Consider the following 23,220-nt stretch of genomic DNA (forward strand, 5'->3'; position numbering starts at 1 on the left):
ACAGGTTCAGTAAAACATTTCGAACATTTTTCTTAACTTTAAAGCTGACCTCAATGCAAAATACTGCAATAGTTTGATGTGTATTTTTAAAAGATGTAGTCATCATTGAAAGGCAGGAGAAAAACATCCTCTGAGTGTGAGGATTATTTTAAGCTTAAACACAGAGTGTAAAGTAGAAATCCATCTGTGTTTTGATTCAGTTTTGGGTTCCCACAGAACTCATCTGGCTCGGTGCCAGGAGAAAATGGAAGTGGCGATGGGGTCACCCCAATAGTTGTATTTTGTTTCTTAACTCCCTGGACTCAGCATTTATTTATCTAAAGATGTTTACAGGATGGAAAACAGAACATCGCAAATGTTTAATTACACACAGAGTCATTTCCGAGCTGTAAACCTTGGCGAAATAGCATCCTAGTCAGCGAGCCAAAGACATTTGTTTCTTGTCTCTCAACAAACCTTTGTATTGTGGTGAAAGGGGGGGGTCTCTTATCCTTAGTATCACTGTGGATCCTTCTGTGGAATGATGAAACCAAGTTCTCTATTTTGATTTCTGTGTTTTGACTACTAAAATAACTCCAACGTCATAATTTCAGTTCCTTTTTCGCCCCCGTATTACTTACAATACTATGATTTTAATGGAAGTAGTGACCAATAATTATGTAAAATTCATGTCATTATTTGTCATTTCTACCCATAGAGATGACGTCATATCGCAGGAACCTGGTTGTGCTTCTCATATTTCTGACTGCCTCGCCTCTCCTCACCTCCCACCTTTTCGCTCGCGCTACCACTGCTTCCCCTCCCTTCAGCCGTCACAAGGTCATAACCATGGGTGACATTGAGGATCCTCCTATAGTGAAGGCCACTGCAAGAACTACTCTTCAGCAACGTTCACAGCCCTGCCCTTACAACCCCTGCTCGGAGGATCAGAAGCCATGCCCCATACTTGCAGCGGAGACTGGGTGTCTCTGTCCTGGGATCAGCAGGGAAGATGCGGCTCCTCATGCGCCACGCATCGATGTGCTGCTGCCAGTCTATGAAGGGGAGCACAAAGGGAAGGTGGAGATCCGGTGGTGCGCTCCATCTTCTCCGGTGTCCGGATACAGGGTGGTGATTGAGGGAAAAGAAGAAGAGGCTGAGAAGTTTCAGGCCAGTTCACGAAAGGGTTGGGTCAGATCTTTGGAAGCTGGGACTAAGGTGTGTGTGGAGGCGCTGAACAAAGCAGGACCCAGCAGCCCCTCAGACTTCTCTTGTACGCGGTATAACCCTCAAACATCTGATCATAAACTGCTGGCTGGGATCATAGGCGGAGGAGTCTCCCTCCTAATAATTCTCATTATAGGAGCTGTGATCCTCTGGAAGTATAAGCTGTGTCAAAAGGCAAAGGGAGACTCTGCCGATGGACTAGGAAACCCTTCTTACAGCACAGAGGGAACACTGTGATCAAGACTAGTTCAACACGGACAATCCATCCTTGTCACACTGAAAAGGCCCTCAGGACACAGAGAGTAGTGTGACAGTGTAATCATAAACAAAAGCTAAATAGTTCTGTGGTGTTGTATGATCGATTATAGAATTAAAGAAGTTGTTTACAATCCTGTTTCAAGGAATATGCAAACATATTGGGAGAAAGAGGGGTAGTGTTCCAGGAATAACACTAACAAATGGGTAATTCTGTTAGATGGTGGTTAGATCTACAGGTTTATTTGCTGGCGAATTAACCCTTGTTGGTTTACTATCGTGTTTTTTTTATTTCCATCATGGTTGAATTTAACTGTAAATAATAATATTTTTAGGATATACTGACTGAAACTTTTGTGATAAACTAAAACTTATTTTAATAAAAACTTTGTAAAAATGGCGTTGTTGAAGTGTTGCTTTAATCTGAAAGGCTTTGCACAGGCCGACATTTTGTTAAGATCAGCAGGGTGACGAATTAATGAAGGTGCCACAGGCCACAAGGAGTGCTGGTGGCTTGGCATCTCATCTCTGAAACGTTACTGGGGGGATTGAACAAAAGTCTGTACAAAATGTCCTGAAGATGTTGATTTGGGTCGAGATCTGGTGACTGATAAATAATGCCAACACTTATCAAACCATTAATTGATCCCTTTTGTGCTGTACAGAGGCATCAGCATTTATTTTGTTTGCCATCTCATTTGGAGGAAGAACTTATGTTTAAGAACTTTTACACTTGTTTCATAAGTATTAAGTATTTCATTTCAGTATTTCATTTCATACTTCTACTCCACTACATTCCAGAGGGGCATATTGTACTTTATTACTCAATTACATTTACTTGAGAGCTTTAGTTAATTTTTACTGTGCAGATAAGATTTTACTTACAAAACAAATGATCAAGTACATTTACTCAAGTACTGTACTTGACTACCATTTTGAGGTATTTGTACTTTACTGGAGTATTACGATTTTCTGCTACTTTATACTTCCACTCAAATATTGTACTTTCTCCTGCACGACATTTATTTGATAACTTTAGTTACTAGTTCACGATCATTTTAAAATTTATTTCACTGGCAATCAGAAAAAAGAACATTGATTCTGATCATTTAAAAAAAAAACACTGAATATCGACCCTTAGTATAAAGAATAAAATTGACGATGATTTACCGCTTGAAGTTTTGACACTTAGGTACATTTAATATCAGGTAGCCTACTTTAAGACTTTTACCCAAGCACTATTTCTATGGGGGACTTTCACCTTTACAAAAGTAATATTTAAGCACCTTTACTGTCACTCATCACTTTTCACAACACTGAATATGTTTTTATGATAATATAACTCTATGGAAGGGGTCATTCTGCATAGCAAGTGCCTTTACTCTTGATACTTTTAGTATCTTTTATACTTGAAGTTGATTTTTTTAAGCATGTGATCCCTCCACTACTGTCATTTATCTAGATACAACATCGTTGTTTAAATAATACATTCATGAGCTACCGCTTCACATATTTTATTTTGAAAGTCTTGTAAAGGTACCGTTATTGAGAAGTCCATCTTATTGGCTAGCGACCAACGTCTTTCAAGCCAAGTCCCGCCTTTCCTCGGCGTCTCAGCCAATGATTGGTCAGTAAGTAATTTGAGGAAGACGGTGTATTGTTGTTAACGTATGACAGAAGCATTTATAACGACCTCATTAAAACCAGGATGGCGAGCTCAGGTGAGGCTTTCTAACTTCATTTACTGAGACACACTTAATGTAGACACGACTAACCAACGCCTAGATGCATTTTACGAATACGTTGAAACATCCTTAACGTTGTTTGAGAAACTTTTTCGCTAAATATTTAGCTGACACTTGTAAATAGCTTATGATAACCTGTAACTGTCGCAGTTAAAGTGGCATTAACAGTTGTCTTTGGATGTACTTTAAGCTAGCTGTCTCTCGCACAGACTTGTTGAACTAAAATTTAGTAAATATTAAATGAGGAATGAATTACTTTGGTTTTAAGTCAGTCATTGCTACGTAGAATGACTCAGCAGATAATACAAGTCTTGTTAAGGTCTAACCGGAAGCTAATTGTGTCCTCCGGGAATGGCATTAGATCCCCCAAGCAACAACCAGAGACCGGTTTTATAAGTGTTTGCACACTGTAAGCTGTTGCATCAAAGGCGAGTGGGTGCACTTACTCCTAAATTTCAGACACACACACACACACACACACTTACACACAGCCTGATTATAAAAAGAGTGCCAACATGAGGGAGCAATATTTCAGGAATGTACCCTGAAGGTGGAGGAACATTAAGTGTGTTTTGTTCTCCTGATACTGGCACTTATACCTCAGGTACTTAACTGATACCAGAGCTTCTCCTTCCCCTCAACCTGACAATCTGTATTGTATTTAAGGATTGCTGTGGCACTAACAACTGAGTCAGAATTTCCTTTTCCGTATCGTGTCATGTATTACAAATAAACAGGTGGTTTGTATCCACTCTTGTACCTCAGTGTGCGGGAGCGTACAACAGATACAGTAGTTCCTGTTGTTTGCAAAGGTTATCAGTCCGTGATGGTAAGTAATAAAATCTTGTGTCGGCTGTTTTATGACTTGAAGCCTAAGCGTCATATTTTTGCAATTTTATGGGACCATTCAACAAAGCCGTATCAGACCTTGCAAAGCCGTTAATGTTGTTCCCTCTCTCATTGCCAGTCACCAAGGAAATCTCCTATGAGGAACTGAAAGCACTTGTGGGAAAAAGCCAGAATCTCCTTCTGGTTGATGTCCGTACGAAAGACGAAGTGGATAAAGGACGTATTCCAGGAGCTGTTAACATCCCAGGTGAGTTTCTTTAAATTCATTTACAGGGGTCAGGAGAGAACAACAATGAAACAATATATATAATTATGTACCATTGTCTCATACTGAACACTTCCTTGTTGTAAGTATTCAGTGGTGAGTAAGCATCAGTGTATGATGTCAAAGGGGACATACTATGTTCATTTTCAGGTTCATAATTTTTTGGTTACTACTAGAATAGTAGTAGTTTTAGTAGTATATATAAACACATCAGTTTTCTCATGCTGTCTCCACTCTGTCTGAAACACTCCATTTTAGCTCCTGTCTCTTTAAGGCCCCCATCCTATGCTCTGATTGGTCAGCTCACACACGCCTGAGCCAGCACCGCTAACAATAACAGAGCAGCTGTGCTAAATTAACTCTTACTTGCTAAACTTTAGCAAATAACTATATAAATTATGCAAATGCGTGACATGGTGGACACAAAGTCACAGAAATAAAGGCAGGACTACTGATGAGGTGTTTCAGGAGCAGTGTGTTCTGTGAGAGAGATTTTGACCTTTTTAAAGATCTTTAAAGTATAAAACACTGAAAGAAAGAGAAAACCCCCATAAGCATAATATGTCTCCTTTAATGTTTATGTCCATCATCTATCTAATCTTACAACCCTTTTCTGCCTTCCTCCCTTTCATTCAGTTGATTCAGTAGAGGCTGCTTTTGCAATGGAGCCAGAAGCATTCAAGGCCAAGTACGGAGTAACCAAGCCACCGTTGGATGCACCAGAGTTGGTGTTTCACTGCCAGATGGGCAAGAGAGGAGGGACAGCCACAAACACAGCCTGTAAACTTGGATACGTGAAGTAAATAAGTTACATTATACACTCGCACACACAGCATCTTGCTTTTAAACAGACAGCCCAAGGCTTCTACATGAATAGCCTTCCCTGCTGAGCTTTGGCTGTCGTCCTAAAATTTGTCTTCTGTCTTCTTTTTTCAGTGCACGTAATTATGCCGGAGCATACAAGGAGTGGTCTGAGAAGGAGGGAAAGTGATTCGAGTTGACTATGTAAATCTATGTAGTAGCATACATATTTATACTAATGACAGTTGTGAAAGCCAGACAGACAAAATAGAGCTTTTTAAAAAAAAATTGTTTTGTTTGTTATCTTTTGATACTGCTTTGTTTTCATACACTGGATCAATGTATTGAAAATGTATGAATTTATACAAATGAATTAAATTATGTTGTCTACTGAGATGTTACGATTATTTGTGGGGATCATAATCTGGATATGCAAAAACAGTAAAGAAGAAGAAAACTATATACTTAAATGATTTACACGCACTGGTTGCACAAATCTAAAACAAAGAGCGGAGGTTGCAAAAGTAAACACATTCTTTACTCAAGTAGAAGTACAGGAAAAAAAGACTGATTCAACATCTGTACTTAAGTAAAAGTGAGAAAGTGCAGGCTCTGAAACGTACTCAGTAACAAGCCTGTTTTGAAAATGGAAAGAACAGAAAGTACAGATACTTGTGTTAAAATTTAGGGAGTAAAGTACAAAGTTGGTAGAAAATTAAAAAACCCCAAGCAAAGTGCAGATACCTGAAAAGGAAAAGCCTTTAGTTAAGATCCTTTACTCAGTTATCTTTTGTTAATTTGACACAGTTTGAAAACATGAAGAGGATTTTCTACTCTTCACTCTTATTTGCAATCTAAGGACAGATTAAGTACACTTGGTTTTTTAGACTATAATATCTTGGATGACCCAAAAATATAATATACTCAAAATTAGGTAGTGATACCGGGATATTTTAGTGTTTCACTTGATTGTTTATTTTGTGACATATCTGAATTTTTTATTTTGTGTTTTGTGGATTTTTTTTTTGTTTACTTTTAATGCATTTGACTTTTATATCAATACCAATATCCCTAACTAATTCTGAGTAGTGAAGTATGAATATATTAAATATAACAATATGAAACAAGAACAATAAAGTGATTGACAGTGTGCAGGACTTTTTAATATCTTTACTGTTGTTAGATATAAGAAACATTCACCTCAACACCACAGTACTTCTAAATTCCTGGCTCTCAGGTGCCTAATTAATAATTAATTAAGGTAATTTCAACAAATTTGTTATTGATTTAAGAGACATCTATTATGAGATATTCCTCATGTTATTTCACAGGTGTAATACCATTACCAGGTCTAACATAGGCAAACATCTGGGCTGAGTACTACAGAGCCCCTAAAGGGACATTGGGGGGGGAAAGCAAACGTATAAGTTTCTCATTTAAGTTTTAACCGGGAAACATCTGGTGTGAGTACAGTGGGCCAGGCAGCTCCCAGATCAGCTAATCCACTGAAGATGCTAACAGAAATACAACAGGTAAAGTTTTAAAATGATCATTAAATTAAGTTTTAATTGGCAGCTGAGCTCTGCTCGTAGTTAATTGTTTATAAAACTAAGAGCGGTTTGAACGTTTGAAGCGAGCTAGCATAACATAACGTAAGCTAGCTGTAGCTTAGCTTGCTGAAGTAAGAGTTGGTGTTTTGAATTTACACTTCAGGTGTTGCGGTTCGTGATGATTTTGACAAGGCAAAGACGACGATATGGTTCAAAGACTGCAGGAGGACTTTTGGTGTTTCTGTGGACTGAAACAGGAGCTTCTGTTCAAAGTCTAAACTGCACTGGTAAGTCACAAAGTCCCACAGGATATTCAACTTGTCCAATAAAACCCTTTAGGCATCCTATAAGGAAAATGTTTGTCGGATAGCAGTTTTTATCAAAGTTGAAACCAAATGTATTGAACAACAGAAGGTATTTCAACAGGAAAAAGCCATACATTTGATTAACACTACTTTACATGTAAGTAAAATATAGATAAATAATAACTCGTACAGTAAAGGCATCAAAACATTGATACAATTAGCTGCCTTATTTGTAAGCACATTTAGACGTTAGAGCCAGTCTAAAGTCTGAATCATCATAAAGAGAGTCCCATTTTAAACTACATTTTAGATAGTGTCATTGGTATTAATCATCCATTTATGCATTAAATGAAATTTCAGATAAAAATGAGCAAGCTATGGTGATGCACATGTGTATCAGAGGCTGAATTTCAGAGAAATCTGACCAAAAAAAAGAGAGAGAAACGCATCACCACAATGAAATCCCATGACAAACTGGTCACTTGATGCATGAGAACTTCTTGATTTGGAGTATTTTCAGCCTGGACGTGAAGAGGGTCAAGAGGGAATCTTGATTTGAAATTGGCTCCTCTCCCCATAGTTTAAGGGGTGTGTTACAAGAGGATTTCAGTATATGATGACAGTATGTGGCATGATATGGTCAGAAAATCATATAGCGATTTTCTTACTACTGCAGCATGATTCATGATTAGTGGGAATAATCATCTTTGTGTCACAATGTGTATTTTTAACAGGGAAAAAAAACTATTTAAATCATGATGATGTGACATTTGTTGGGGTTTGTATCAAACAAACATGTGTTCTTACATCTGTCATCTCTGCAAAATGACAGTAATTCATTATAATGTTGTTTTGTCACACATTTTACCTTTATCAGTTGCAGCTTCTTACGATTTGAATATTGCCCCTAGCCTTATTGCGATTTCAATTATATTTTGATGAACTGTGCTGACTGATATATGCCAGTAAATATCGTAACAGTGATCCCATTTATGGTGCAGTTGCAGCTGCTGGTTCTTGGTGCAGAGGGATTAAAATGAAAGCTCTACAACCTGGTATGTATGCACACACACCTACCAACTACATACACCTTCAGCTTTTATACACTGTATTTCTAAATCACCTCTTACTGCTACATTAGACCTGAGAGATTTGAAGGAGAGCATGCATCCCTGTGTGTGGCCGTGTCTTCAGCCTGACCCTGAGGAGCTGTTTGCCTTCACTGATCTGCATGGTTCCCCCAGATTACTCCTGTCATTTCAGGTACAAACAATAGTGATCCTTTACTAGTAATTAATCAGCCTAATAATAAACATAGCACAAAAAGTTAGGAAATTTGTGTTTGGTAGATTATTTCTTTGTTGTAACAATGCTTCTTGGCAATAAATCTAATACCGTTGGAAAGCCTGTTTTCAGGAAGGAGCATTCATTTGTGGGATGAGCAGCAGAGCTGAGTATCTGGGTTGCACCCATGAAAAATGTGCCAAATCTTCTCTGCCAAACAGCTTATTCTGCTATTGACTCTTGTTTGGTGGATTGGAGGATTGAACTCTGAAGAAACAAGACATATTGGCAATTTAACAATTTAATAATTTAACAAACAGGAGCCTCAGTAGCGTGTGGACGAACCATACACAGCCACAACAGCCTGGCACCTCCTCCTCACGCTGGTCACCAGCCTGGTCACACCCTGAGCAGGGTTTCTCAGAGACTACCTCCAGACTTTGGGAGTGGAGAGGATGGAATGGCTGCCAGAAGTCCTGACCTCAACCGTATTGAACACTTGTGGGATCAGCTTGGGCGTGCTGTTTGTGCCAGAGTGACCAATACAACCATGTTGGCTGACTTGCAACAAATGCTGGTTGAAGAATGGGATGCCATCCCACAGCAGTGTGTGACCAGGCTGGTGACCAGCATGTGGAGGAGGTGCCAGGCTGTTGTGGCTGTGTATGGTTCTTCCACACGCTTCTGAGGCTCCTGTTTTGGAGTTGCCAGTATTTCTTGTTTCTTCAGACTTCAATCCTCCAATCCACCAAACAAGAGTCAATAGCAGAATAAGCTGTTTGGCAGAGAAGATTTGGCACATTTTTCATGGGTGCAACCCAGATACTCAGCTCTGCTGCTCATCCCACAAATACATGTTCCTTCCTTAAATGTGGAACCATTTAAAAGAAAAATAAACAGGCTTTCCAACGGTATAAAATTTATTGCCAAGAAGCATTGTTACAACAAAGAAATAATCTACCAAACACAAATTTTCTTACCTTTTGTGCTATGTTTAGCTACTGATATTAGCGCTTGAGCATTGTCTTATACTAAAGAACTACAGAAACTTCTTTGTCTGCCAGAAGAGTGTTGCAAGATGTCTGTGTGGGATCACTTTACTGATCTTACTAACTAGACCAAAATCATTCAGATGTCAGTAATTATAACTACACTGAATCCAAAACACATTGAGAAACTATTTTAATTCAGCGTTGATTTTCCTGAATTAAAATGTGATTGATAGATGGTAACAGTGAGCCTGTGAGTGCCGTATCATCTCTTTCTTCTTGTTTGCATTTTCAGATGAATGCCAGACTTTTCTGTCCAGAGTGGTGCGCTCGTTTAGAAGCGTTCCTACACGCATTCAGTGTGTCTAACGCAGGGGTAGGGTCTGCTCCCCTCTGACATGTATCCATAGCATTCAAGTTTGTGAGGAAAAATTTGACTGCCCTTCTTTTTCACAGATAAAACTCCACCTCAGATTCAGATTAAACCAGCAGACCATCCAGCGAGACTTTAGGTATGACCGCCAACTACACAGGCACAGCTTATAGCTTTCTTATCTCTTATTTCTAACAAGCTTCCTATCAGATCAGATGACAGATGTCAGATGACCGGTAACAGTTTTACTCAGAACTGTTTCTCGACATGCCCTCCGCACTTATTCCTTGATTCAATGACTCACCACTGATTCACTCACAAAGACTGTTGGCTAATGTTGTTTTTTATTGTAGGAGTAACAACATAATAACAAAAACACAAACACAATGGGTCACTTCTTTCGTTAACCCCCCTGGGGTCTGTTTTCATGAAGTGTTAATTTTGTATTCATATTCTTGCAGAGTGAAGACCAAGAGTAAAGTTGCATTGGCAAACCAACCATCGCTGATCTTGGATGTCACCTCTAGCACAGAGTAATGCTGTTTTTTATATTAAGATTGTAGCTGTTTGTGTGGACCAATGTTTTCTTAGAGCCCAACAGGATAATTTCATCTTAATGCAACAAAAACACGTTGAAAGTGCTGGTGTTGCGTACAGGGGGTTGCTACTCTCTCCTTTTGTTTAAAGGCCACCAGAGTGTGTGAAGAAGGGATGCTGGTGTCTGGGAGGACACCCTGTCCATGGAGGCAGGTTGCTACTCAGTATCCCACCTGAAGCCATGGACCAGGGCCTGTTCGGGGAGCTTAGCATCCAGCCTGTCACGCTCCTCAGCCCCTGTGTGCTTCAGTACCCCAATCTGGCGACACAACTCACTCACATAAAAGTATCCTTTGCTGATTTAATCATGTTTCTCTTCGTGATTTTCATAAAAAGAATCTGTCATCACAGCTGAGTTGTGTGGGCCTCAGGACTGAATCTCTGCTTTTTACAGAGGACGTGGTTCAGCTGGCTTCATCAGACTGTGACTTCAGTGCGCTCTGGGACAGTCTTGCAGCTGAGTGTGAGAGCAGCAGGGGTGAGGGTCAGTTACTCCTGAGACTGAGGCCAGGGTACTCCCAACAGACTAGTAAGTGAGTCACTGCTCCAAGTGAACGAGTTCAAGTATCTCAGGGTCTGGTTATTCTGGAACAAAACTAGTAAAAGCCGGCTCATAGAGACCTGATATGTCGTTTAAATATGGTCATAATGAAACACGTTTGCAAAGAATGGAAAGTAGCAGAAAAGGTTCTGCGACTAATTAAAAAAGAGAGCTAGAGAGAGAAATCCAAACACCAGCGTACTTTCTGACTTCCTTACATCTGGCTAATCTGAACCCACATACAGAGCTCTTGTTTTACTGGTCGGCCTTTAGTGTAGATAGTAGATAGTGAGGATTGTGATGAGCTCAGACATCTGGGGGGGGGGACTCCGAATAGATCCGCTGCTCCTTAGTGTCGCCTCAGTTGAGATGGTTTGGGCATCTGATTTGGATTAGGCTTCCTTGACTGCACATGTGTCCATGTGTTGGTATGCAGCCCCAGTAATGTTCCTGTCACAGGCCCCTCTACCTTCTTCCAGAACCTTCCTCCACATCTGGACTGTCAGGAACTGGGCCTGCACGGCCTTCGCTGCTCATCCTCTAGAGGTAGACAACACCACACACTGATGGTCAAGATACTTATGAGATAACGGTTAGGGCTGTTTTTTCCTGGACAGGCTATTAATGAAAACCTGATGTAGGTCAGGAGTCCTGGACAGTTAATCCTATCTTAAAACGTGTCCTTCTAAAACACTTAGTTAACACGTGATTACTTCCTGACTATGACGCCTGAATGGAAAAATACTAATTTCAACCACCTGTGTTTACTTGATAGCGAATCTGCCCTGGCCCGAAGCTGCTTGTTAGACTTTAATGGAACACAAAAAGATTTTTATTTTATTCAGAGGGATGAAAACAAACGGAACAACAGAAGAGAACAAAAGAACACAGTAACAAAAAACAGAACTCGCGGAGAAACGGCTCCAACAATGAAAATCTGGGCTCTGGCAGTGAAATGATTGAAGCAGCGTTTTCACTGTCTCCTGTGAATTATGTTCGCATTTAAATGATCTGCACAAGTGGTTTACATTACGAGCCAATGGTTAGTTTTTCACATAGCAAAACAGTTCTCATTGCGGAGAGTTGGGCTGTGGAATTTGGGGCGGGGGAAAGTGTTTACGATGTGTTTTCGTGCTGTCTTGTTTACATTTTGTTATATTTTACTCTGACCAGCATGTAATCACAGCTTAGTCTTGCCTGACTTTAATTTATTTCACATTATACAACACAGGGTTGCAAAACAAAATGAGAATTTTCTAACTCCTTTGTGCTGCAGAAACAAAGAACACCTATAAAGTTATACATAAACATGTGTACACCCTGTGGGGCATTTTCTTTACATTTGCACCTGGATGAATGTAAACAAAAGCAACAAGATGGTGATGATAATGTGGTCGGCATCTTCGCATTGAAAGTTTTTGTAACATCTGGTAAACACTGTTCAGTAAGTTTGACTGCTTTTGAGCACCAAGCATGATGTCAACACAGAGATCAGCTCTCCTCATTCCACCAAAATCCGCGCCAAGGACAGCCCGTCGAGTGCAACAGCTTGGTCCGGGATGTTGTCATGAAGACAGGTCTCTGTAAAGATGTAAGCACGGCAGTTTCTGAACAACATTAGTTCATATCATTTTCCTCTGATATGTTTAAAAGAGACTACTGGCGACATTACAGTCCCCTAAAATGAATTATTCTGCCTAACACATAAACATAATTCTTGGGAGTATTTTTTTTTTTGTTCTGAATATTGTCTGGAAATGGATTTCATGACAATTACTGAGTGGGTTTCTCATGTCAAAGTAATTGACAAGACGGTGGTTTGGTCTTCTTGTGTGTCCAGACAACAGCCTTTCTGAATTTAATTCTGCCTTCTTGAATGTTTAAAAGCCTTCAGAGGCACAATATGTAATCTCTGCTGCTAGGAGTCTTTCCATCAAAACAAAACAAAAGACGTAACTGGCATGGGATCATGGGAGTTGTTGTTTTCAGTGTTAAACAACAGCCATTGTGAATGAGAATCCATCTACACAACTGAGGTAGAGATGTTCAAGGACAAGTTTTATTCACGCTCACCAACTTCCTTCCTTCCTCACTCTTTGATGTATCAACTGATGTTTTCCCACCATTATCAGAACTGAAGAGGCCTCTTGGATGAGAGGTGAAACGTCTTCAAGAAACTGAAACATGTTCAGCTGCCTACGATACAGCATCTAGAACCATTATCTTAAGTAAACTGCAGATTTATCCGGGTTTGAACATTGTTGTAACATTTGGGATGATGTAAGGACACAACTAAACAACATTTGTAATAAAGGTCTAGTTGTTTTTCAAATATTTTAATGCAGAAATACAAAATATATCTTTCAGTAAGTCCTGGGGGAACTTGAGTTTTTCTCTCAGGCATTAAGTTAGGTTAAAAGGTTAAATCTAGGATTACTGTAAATCTTGTGAGCGAGCTGAGTTGAGCTGATCTGGTTCTGTGTAAAGTGACACTTTTTTTCTGGAACTACGCATAATCATCACTAATTAATCTCTGTCTGTCACAGACAGGGATAGGATAGGATGCAATGTCAGACAGTTCAGATAAGTGTAATAGAGTCATATGAGGAAATGTAGGGTTGGCTGATTTATCAGAAACTGCTCTTGCTTAATTTTTCTTGTAGATTACACAGTGAATCACAACCACAAGCAAAACCACGAGTCTACATAACTCATGAGCAGCTTATTCATTCACAACATTAACAAAAAAGGCCCCATAAAACAGTCAACTCCTTTTTTGCTGACAGTGAACAGATCGTCTGTTACAAACACTACAGCAGAGAAGTTTGGTGGACACATTGTTAGGCGTTCATGCTGCTTTTACGTCCAAGAAAAGACTTTTGTAAACATCTGTTAACTCACTGAACTTAAGTAAACTCTGGTTTTAAAACTAGAAGAGTTAGAGAACATTATAACAATCACTTGCCCAACCCAAAGGTGTGTCTACCATGACCACAATATTACGCACTCGTTGAGTTTTATAACCCACGACCATGCAGTGCGCTTTCAGCCAGTGTAGACTTGCAGCGTGTTTACTCCTCAGAGTGGATATCAGCACTAATAATCATGTTTGTCTTTTCATTTTGTCTCTGCAGATCTTGTGCACAGCGGTGGCACAGTGTACACAGTAGAGCAGGAAAACTGTGAGGATTCACAGCAAGAATCGAGTCCTCCCCGAATGCAGCAGAGACTCCTGCTTTTTCTCTTCCTGCAGCATGATGATCCGTTCACCTACCAGCTCTCTGACATTATGGGTGAGAGACAGCTGCATGTACACAATCACAAAACACTGTGTTTAAGCTGGTCTTTCTCACATTAGTTTTCCCTGAATCTGTCATCCTCCCACAGCCACAGAGGCGCTGATAGAGCGCCACCTGGAGGCTATTCTGAACAACAACAGGAAGGCAGTCACAACAGCCCTGCAGACTGAGCTGAAGGACACACTGAAAGCCCAAAGTCGCAGGAAAAAGGCAAGTCTAACTGTCAGAGAGGAAATACTCTTAATAAGAGTTGTTTTTGTTTCCATAATTCTGACAATTTTTCTTTAATAGTGTGAAGTTCCTCAGTAATTTGTCTAATCAGTTGAGAGAAAAATGGATCACCAGCAGTTTAGTGTTGAGCAAAGATGTCATACTTGCAGGTTGCAGTAGACTAATCAATTAAGTGTTGAAATGGAAAAAGAATCAATACATTGATCAACACTAAATAATCTCTGTCTGGCACAGACAATAGGAGGCAACATCAGGCAGTTCAGATAAGTGTAATACAGTCATATCATGAGGAAGTTTAGGGTTGGCTGATTTATCAGAAACGGCTCTTGCTTAATTTTTCTTGTAGATTACACAGTGAATCACAACCACAAGCAAAACATCCAAGAAAAGAAAGTAAGTGTGTGTGTGTGTGTGTGTGTGTGTGTGTGTGTGTGTGTGTCATTAAAGGACCAAGAGAAGCTGCGTTCAGCTGCTGAGGTGATTCTCAGTTCGTCCATCAGTATTGTGAGCTGCAGCAGCAACATGGACTTCAGAAATGCCTGCCTGAACCGCATGAAGGTGTGAAAAATGAATTTTAAAAATGTATATGCAGTTATTTAAAATGAATTGACTTTCATAACTTTCTAAATTTGAAAAAAAAAAATGCCCTGACAAAGATGTGCTACTCTGTAAATTCATACATCAATATACTGTACATGTATACTTGTTGATGGTGTGACAAAATGTCTATCAGGTGCGTGACACTCATGAGCTGTCAGCCTCCCTCCGTGAATCTCTGTGGAGGGTGACATCATGGAAATTCATTCCCAAGAGCAAGTGCTACTCCGCTCAAGTGAGTGGGATGTTTGTTGTTCACTGATACCAACTAGTTACTATAGGAGCACCTCAGTGCTTTTAGATATATGATTTTTAACCCATAACCTAACAACACATCATTACTTTCACAGATGGAAGAACATCCTGAGAGTGATGAGCTCACCAGAGCAGAAATCTGAGAGTGTCTGTGTTTGTCCTGAAGGAGTTTTGTTCTGGTTTAAGGCTCTGAAAGCACACAGGAATGCACATTTTATAGAAGTTTGGTACTAGTACATGTTGTAAATGGAATGGCTATTCAACTTTTAATTTAAAGAATGCATTGTTTCTGTGTTACAACAGATTTCTTTGTTTTTGTTTGCACAGTTCTGAAATAGAAAATCCTTCAAAAAATACATTGAACTGAATTTCAGATCTCCTTTGTTGATTTTTCTTTTCTATTATGTACCATTATGGGATGAGGTCACCCATACGAATTGTACTTGAGTAAAAGTAAGTAACATTAAATGTACTTAAGATTCCAAAATAACAAACAAACAACAATTACATGTATGTATATACTGTATGCTATTGGATGCAATATTTAGCATTTTTCTAATTATTGGAAGGAGTGTGTTTTTAATCAGATCGGCGATAAAATATATTAAAATGTTATGTTATCTGCAAAGTAACTAGTAAAGTTATCAAATGAATGTACTGGGGGGAAAGTACAGTTAGTAGAGTACTTAGGTAAAGTACAAGTACATCAAAATTGTGATTAAGTGAATATACTTGCAGTCACATTCCATTCCTGTGTATAATAACATGAACATCTGTACAATAAGGTGGCCACTAGAGGGCATTGGAGGCTTTTATTTTGGTGGCGCTGCCAACTTCCGCTTAAGACTGCTTATGAATGTGACGTAAGTTCCGGCCGCCAACAGCGACAGCAGTTTTTCGCGGTAAAATGAAATGGCCATCTGATGTTGATCAGATTTACTACGATTTCTCGTATCTTCCTTTACCGTGTGGATAGTTGCTGTGGTAGTTGTCAGTAATAGCATCGGTCAAAAGAAACAGATCGTCGGCGTTGCTATGAAGTGAGAGCAAAGCTAACGTTAGCTACCAAAGTATCAAAACATTAGCATACTACTACTTGGACTGCATAGCGTTTATATAGGAAGTATACAGCGAGCAACAATGGCACTTGTGACCGGAGAGAGCCTAAAATCGGAGCTGGAGATGTTTGACATACCCTGCCAAGACGACTTCGTCCTCGACAAGAGTAAGTAACAACTCATGCTAATGTTAATGTCAGCTGGAGAGTAAAGCTTTACAGGAAAACGTGTTAGCAGAAGAAGCTAAGATTACTATTGTGATACACCACCACTGGAGTGGTCTGCAGGTTGTGACGGTATGAGATCGGACTGGTATGTTTTCATCGTCCTTTCTGATGTGTAGACTAGGTTTCTTGTTGTATGTCCTGTCTCTACATGTTGTCTTGCTCGTGTTTCTTTCAAAGTCTAACAACCTTCACAGTTGTCCCACCATTCACACCATATTGTTTTTGTTATGGAGGACTGAAACTGCCAACATGAAAAATAAATAAATGACTCAATAAATTAATGAATATGCCATTAAATGCTTAAAGAAAATGTTAAATAAATCAAATGTGACATAAATTGTAATTTGTTTTATTTTTTTCCTGTATTTATTTTATCTTTTGTATTAGTGTTCTTATTTATTTACTTTCCCATTTAATTTTCCATTTTGTTTACTGATTTATCCATTTTTCTTGTATTTATTAATGGCATGAATGACATAACAGCAGAAATGCTGTCAGATATGTAAAAGAATATATAAATTAATCTGGGGAAACAAATACGGATAATATGCAAAGGGGGAATAATTGGCTACAGACATATATATAAATAGATAAATACATTCAACAATGAATACATTTAAAATTGTAAAGGAAATACATGGTGGAATTAGAGCAAATAAATACAAAAGAAAATTAAAACAAACTTAGACGTTTTATAAATGAATGCCTACATTTATTTGTAATCTTATTTTTGTGCATTTAATGGCAAATTAGTTTATTTATTGATTTGTTTTGGCTATTTAGGTCCTCCATAAGTTTGTGTGAGCTGTCTGTGTTAAAAGAACAGAAGTGAAAATGAAGTCAAGAAGAACATAATGAATTTGAATCATGTTATGTTATGTGGTGCACAAAAGCATCTGTAATCATCATCAGATCATTGCCGTAACATCACGTGCCTCAGTGAGCTGTATATAACGCCAGATTGTTGTTACATCTTCGCTCGCCCTCCTTCCTTTTCCTCACATCTCTTGTGTCCCTCAGTGGTGGAGCAGTGCATCTGTAACAGGATACAGGCAGATGAGATGGTGTTGGAGTGGGTGGCCTACAGCACCACAAAAAATGGACTGAAACTCACCATGGACACCCTGGAGCAATTTGACCATGAGGTAACAGGGACATGTTCATAGTTTTTTTTAATTATAAATCATGTTTGTTTTTGTCTTGGATAAAAAGTGCTACCAATATTATCGCTTTGAACTTGGCCAGTTTTGTATTTATAATGTGTTCATTTTCTTTGCAGGTGTTAAACAAGAAGAACAAATCCAAACAAAGCTTCAGAAAGGAAGAAACTCACAACAGAACCAGAGACATCCACTCAATACAGGACTTGTATCCTTCACTGTGAACTCTTCACATGTGTTTGCATGAGTGTGTGATGCCTTTGTGTTACAGTCCTTGACCTCATTTGTTCAGAATCAGGGCTGAGGAAGAGGAGGAGAATTTACTGGACTCCTACTCAACTCCTGCTAAGGTAAACTTTCTCTCTCTTGCCTTCAGACAGTATTTATATTGAGATTTACGCGTTAAAAGCTAAATGAACAAGGAGTGACTCACTTGCTGGCTCTATAGTGAGTGTGAGTCATATCTGTGCTCTACACTGACTGTTGTCTGTTTGTAGGGCTCTCAGAAGCGAGCACTGACCACTCCTGAACACCCTCAATCAAAGAGGAGTGCAGCTATTCTGGCCAGCCCGGGTCTGCTGCTGTCTCCTGCCAGCTTTTCTCCCAGGTACACAACAACAACAACACATACCAACAGTCAGTGAGGTGCTGGAAAAATTCAACAAACATAGGTTGCATTATATTGGTAGAAGGAAAGAAAACCCTTTCTTCTCCTCTGTCTTTGGAAGTGCAACACCGTCACAGAAGTACAGCCAGCGAGGTGGGAAGGGGGAGGTGGTGGTTACATTCGGGGCCGTGCAGGGCACCCGCTGGGCAGGCAGGAAGGCCCTGGGTGCAGGTGTCCAGCTGGAACTCCTCGAAGGGCCCGAAGACTCCCTCAGCTCCAGCTACAAGTACATGTTCCAGAGGCTGCGTGATGTTCGAAACGGTAAGAGCCTGCTTGTGAAGTCTTAGATCTACTTTGGAAGGAAGAGTTTTATATTTGTAGAAGAGAAAATATAGAAAACACTCCAAAAAAATCCTTTTTGTGCAGCAGATTTATTTATGGTCACAGATCTCACACATGTCTGGCCCATTTCCTCTAAATGTACTGATGCCAAAACAAAAAAGTAAATCTGCTCGAATAAATAGAAACAGTACATTTGATTCTGACAGATAGTTTGAAGGTGAAGATCTGTGTCTCTGTTTTCTGCAGTGTTGACGGAGAAGATAGAGGAGCTCGGCGAGGGCCTCAAGTCTCACTTCAACATCGAAGAGTTCTCCCCCATCTCTCTGCCCGCCCAGGTACAAAAGGGTTTACTAAAGTTTTGAAAACACGGTGGATATCTTATAGTTATAATTTTAAAAAAAATGTATTCCTCACTAGCAAGCTCATAGATTTACAAACTTGCTTTTTAGCTGTTGTAAGCATCGTCATCGTTTTAGTTAACTTCCTGTCTGTTTTGCAGTTAGTGTTCCCCTTCCCTCCGCTCTGCATCACCACACTTGCGCGACTCCTTTCTTGTTTTCGAGGCAGGTCCCTTTGCCTCCTTCTTTTTTCTTCATCCGTTTGTCTTCCCTTGGCCTGTTTGGTGTAGGTACCCTGTTAGTCTAGAGTGTGAATATTCTCACGTATCATTGAATGGTTGTAGAGCAGTCATGGACTACAGCTTAAACACGTTAATCTTGACTATTTATTAGAAGGAACTAATTAAATACAATGTATTTGTTTACACTTGAGGAGTTTGCTGTGTTTCTGTCTCTTCACCTGTAGGACAGTATAACAGTGTTGGGTCAGGTTTGCTGCGACAGTAATGGCAAACTCAACGCACAGTCGGTTCTGTTGGAGGCGGGACCGGAGCAAGGTGGTCAGCAAGTACCTGTTGACCTATCAGAGCTCAAGGAGTACTCGCTGTTTCCTGGTCAGGTGAGCAGAAGGAACCTCATTGTCTTGGCAGGTGAAATTACACATGGGTTTGCTTTGAAAGGCTTTATAACTGTGCAGCTTTCTGCCATTTCTGCTACGTATTTTGTGATTGTGGTGTTAATGAGCGGTGGTCTCTCCTTTGCCTGCGCACTGAAGTGTGTGTGCAGCAGGTTATACGACCACCAAGAGAAACAGAGCATGCCAAGGAGCTGGGCTGGAGACTCACCCAGCGTCTGACCGAGAACTCTGACAGCCATTCAACACTTCCCTTCTGCCTGCATGTGTTGTATGAAACTAACTTGGAGTAAAGATTTATCTCCTCGTCTGCTCTCTTTGTTCAGGTGGTGGTGATGGAGGGGATGAACACAACAGGAAGAAAGCTGATGGCTTCCAAACTCCATGAGGTCAGCTACGATTTAAAGATAATTCCTTTACAGAACAACTTTTACTAGAAGTATTGTTTGTAAAACCTTCAGATCTGCAACCTGTTTGTTTATTGTTGATAACCTTTTCCTTTTCAGGGAGTGCCTCTTCCTTTCTACACTTCTGAGGTGAAAATGGAGATGGATGAAGGTAAGGAACGATATTGGTTAATATTTGTTTCAGTTCGTCCTGTTAATACCACTCAACTTTCTGTGTGTTTGTGACATTTCCTGTAAATCTATTGATTAAACTAGTAATTGTGCACCATTGAAGCTTTCAGCTGCAGTAGCAGGAGTGACTGTGCAGGCTGCTTGTGTCAAAGTTTTAGCTCCCAAGCTTTGTTCAGACTGCAGGCAAAGCAGATTTGTTTCTCAGGCTGTCTTGCATAATTATTTGCGTGTTCAGATCAGATTTTTGTGTCCAACCATCAGCATGGGTTGCTGTGGTAACAACGTAGGTGTCTACCTACATTGCTGACATGGCTTCCCAAAATGAGAGCGCGAGAAATGGAGATCCATCATCTCCAACAATCATGCTGTCTAGTCGCAGAGCAGACGGTTTATTTCAGTGTTCAGTCCACAGATTCGGGAGCTCTGTTGCACTTCTGTAACTCTGGATTTGATTTCTCATTGTGTGTAGCGAGATGTGTGGCACAAAAGACACTTTGAAATATGATGGAAGTAGCCAGAGCGTCAGGACTGAGACGCGTCTAAAGACATCGCACTTCAAATTACCTCAAAATGGGGTTTGGATCCAATTGACATTTCATGTTTGTTTTTTTCTGCTGTCCAGACTTCCTGACATCAGTCTGGAAATGGCCTTCATCACTTTTACCTTAGTAGCATTCACACACACATCGTCATCTCATGTGATTGCAGAGCCAACAAATGTTCTGGTGGCATGTGGACCGTACACCCCCTCTAACAGCCTGACCTTTGACCCTCTGCTGGACCTAATCAATGTCATCGTCAGGGATCGGCCTGATGTCTGCCTGCTGGTACGGTTACTTCTTTGCTGTCAGTCGTTCTTCTGGTTGTCACACGACTGCCTGTTATAGTTGAGTTTTCTAATTCTGTCCTTTCTTCTCCAGCTCGGCCCGTTTGTGGACTCCAAACATGATCAAATTGAGGTATGTTCGCCTGTCGACCTGCTCACTGTTGGTTTTCATCCCACAGCACTCAAATACTGCTAGATCTGCTGTTTTTACATTTTCCTGAATTCCCTTTGTTCACTCTTTAAATCGTGGTTGATCATAAATGTGTGACCATCTTCATCTCACCTGTTTCTCCAATAGAAAGCTCAGGTGACCGAGACGTTTGAGGCCATTTTCTCAAGATGTGTTGAAAGCATCGTGGACGGCACCAAAAGGTGAGTCTCATATGCCCCCTAACTGTGACTAAAGCTCCCGAGGACCTTTAAAAAGCAGCATGGTAGCCTGCAATGTGTCCTAATCAGAAGCTGTTACCGTAATTAATCTTTTTTCTTTTATCCAGTGTTGGCTGTCGCCTGCTGTTTGTGCCCTCCCAGAGAGACATCCACCATCACTTCATCTACCCACAGCCTCCCTTCACACTGCCAAACCTCAACAAGGACCAGGCCCAGGTCAGACACCCGGCAGTATGATTTTACATTTAAACCCAATAAACTGCCAGTACTGTGAGCAATCATGGCAAACCTCAATGTAGTAGAAAAGTTTTAAACTTTTGATTTCAGCGGTCTCAAAGTAGGTAAACCAACTCTTATAGTGTTTCTCTTCTCTCTCTGCAGCGTGTCACCCTGGTCCCTGACCCCTGCACCCTGCTGATCGACGGTGTGACCTTCGGCCTGACGTCCACTGACATCCTGTTTCACATGGGCGCAGAGGAGATCAGCTGGTGAGGAAGAGCATGTGCTGAAAGTGCCATTTCTCATTTTTTACATATCTTCATCCAGCAGTGAGGCTCAGTTAGGAATACATTTGAGAGGTGGTGTTAACCCTTTCAGTCACAGGCAGTTGTTGACAGTCTGAACATTATCTTTTACTTTCCTTACATGAGTTTACTCAAATACCAGAGGCAGCAGGGCATAGTATTGATTATATATTTCAATCACTCTCTGTAATGTGTTGTGTTGCAGTGGCACTGGATCGGACAGATTCTCACGCATCCTGAAGCACATGCTGACCCAGAGGAGGTAAAGAGTCGTAACAGAGTTCATCTGTTCTTTCTATTATGAAGATGACTGACATTACTGACCCCACGTGTGTGTTTTCACTTCAGTTACTACCCGCTGTACCCACCTGTGGAGGAGGTCAACATGGATTACGAGAAGTTCCAGAGCTTCGGTCTGATGCCGCTCACCCCCGACGTCCTCATCATCCCCTCTGAGCTGCGCTACTTTGTAAAGGTACAGAACTCTCGTTTTTGTCATCGTGATACAAGACTGCTTATCGGCTTAGATTTTGAATAACATCTTTTTGGATAAGAATCTGTAGGTTCATTAGATTTTTTTGTTTTTGTTGGAAAAATGACAGAAACAGTTATGATAATCAAAAAAGTTAGAAATTAATTTTCTTTTGGTCCACTAATCATTGCGGGTCTAATTATGTCTTTTGAACCCTCGTCTGTCTTCAGGATGTGATCGGCTGCGTGTGCGTCAATCCTGGACGACTGACCAAAGGTCAAGTGGGCGGGACCTACGGCAGGCTGCTGATTCAGCGCAGCGCCGCATCAGAGGACACGAAGAGAGTGAGCCCCTGTTTGGCTGCTCAGGTGGTCAAAATCTAGAAGGAGATCGAAGACTTTTGGATGCTCGTTGTCGACAGACGTGAGCTGACTGGTTTCCGAGGCACTGCACTCTGCAGACACGCCGATGTAAAATATGTTGAAACTATTCACTGTGCTGTTAAAACCCACTGGTTTATTTTTATATGACAAACATGTTGAGAGTGAACTGTCATAAGGTCCAACAATCATCTGTATCAATAAATTATTGTTGCCCTGTTCAGTCTTTCTGGATCTCTCTTGTCCTTCACTCTCAGGGTTTCTTCTCATATTTAGTCATAAAAGTGATCAAACTCTTCAGAGTCACTTTGATGATCTCTCTTTGGCGATGTCTCCACTTGAAAAATCTGCACTCTGTCACAAGCTTCTGGAAAAGAAATGGAACAAAAATCAGAATCAACCTTTAAAAAACATTTTTTTCATTTGCTCAGTCTCTTGATTGTAATGAAATGTTACCTTCGGGTGTCTCATCAGCTTTTAGGTTTTTCTCCCTGAAAACAGAAGTAAAAGATGAGAAGCGTATTTCAGGATGTTCTTTCTAC

General features: G+C 40.3%; 4 protein-coding genes across 4 annotated transcripts; all 4 read left to right on the forward strand.

The window, feature by feature from the left end:
• Positions 1–699: 699 nt before the first annotated feature.
• LOC311256935 (LRRN4 C-terminal-like protein) lies at positions 700–1,443 on the forward strand (the record flags this gene model as incomplete). The annotated part of the gene is made up of 1 exon (XM_084352346.1): positions 700–1,443. One exon carries the CDS (start codon positions 700–702, stop codon positions 1,441–1,443), a length of 744 nt encoding a protein of 247 aa, XP_084208472.1.
• Positions 1,444–3,072: 1,629 nt separating this feature from the next.
• tstd1 (thiosulfate sulfurtransferase like domain containing 1) lies at positions 3,073–5,515 on the forward strand. The gene is made up of 4 exons (XM_084352985.1): positions 3,073–3,182; positions 4,174–4,302; positions 4,957–5,119; positions 5,257–5,515. Exons 1-4 carry the CDS (start codon positions 3,170–3,172, stop codon positions 5,309–5,311), a joined length of 360 nt encoding a protein of 119 aa, XP_084209111.1. The 5' UTR covers positions 3,073–3,169; the 3' UTR covers positions 5,312–5,515.
• Positions 5,516–6,536: 1,021 nt separating this feature from the next.
• On the forward strand, positions 6,537–15,515 carry top6bl (TOP6B like initiator of meiotic double strand breaks). Its single transcript, XM_084352347.1, has 15 exons — positions 6,537–6,653; positions 6,835–6,958; positions 7,978–8,031; positions 8,118–8,239; positions 9,545–9,625; positions 9,706–9,761; positions 10,084–10,155; positions 10,310–10,505; positions 10,556–10,748; positions 11,157–11,306; positions 13,895–14,053; positions 14,148–14,269; positions 14,738–14,848; positions 15,024–15,122; positions 15,238–15,515. Exons 1-15 carry the CDS (start codon positions 6,633–6,635, stop codon positions 15,283–15,285), a joined length of 1,608 nt encoding a protein of 535 aa, XP_084208473.1. The 5' UTR covers positions 6,537–6,632; the 3' UTR covers positions 15,286–15,515.
• Positions 15,516–15,846: 331 nt separating this feature from the next.
• pola2 (polymerase (DNA directed), alpha 2) lies at positions 15,847–22,901 on the forward strand. Its single transcript, XM_084353568.1, has 18 exons — positions 15,847–16,367; positions 17,448–17,572; positions 17,707–17,795; positions 17,880–17,937; positions 18,085–18,194; positions 18,316–18,515; positions 18,783–18,871; positions 19,341–19,493; positions 19,835–19,897; positions 20,015–20,066; positions 20,795–20,913; positions 21,007–21,045; positions 21,211–21,284; positions 21,410–21,518; positions 21,684–21,790; positions 22,032–22,088; positions 22,175–22,301; positions 22,529–22,901. The coding sequence occupies exons 1-18, from the start codon at positions 16,283–16,285 to the stop codon at positions 22,679–22,681; spliced, it is 1,809 nt and encodes a 602-aa protein (XP_084209694.1). The 5' UTR covers positions 15,847–16,282; the 3' UTR covers positions 22,682–22,901.
• Positions 22,902–23,220: the final 319 nt, after the last annotated feature.

The sequence above is a fragment of the Pagrus pagrus genome (assembly GCF_965226575.1).
Source record: "Pagrus pagrus genome assembly, chromosome: 5".
Lineage (NCBI taxonomy): Eukaryota > Metazoa > Chordata > Actinopteri > Spariformes > Sparidae > Pagrus > Pagrus pagrus.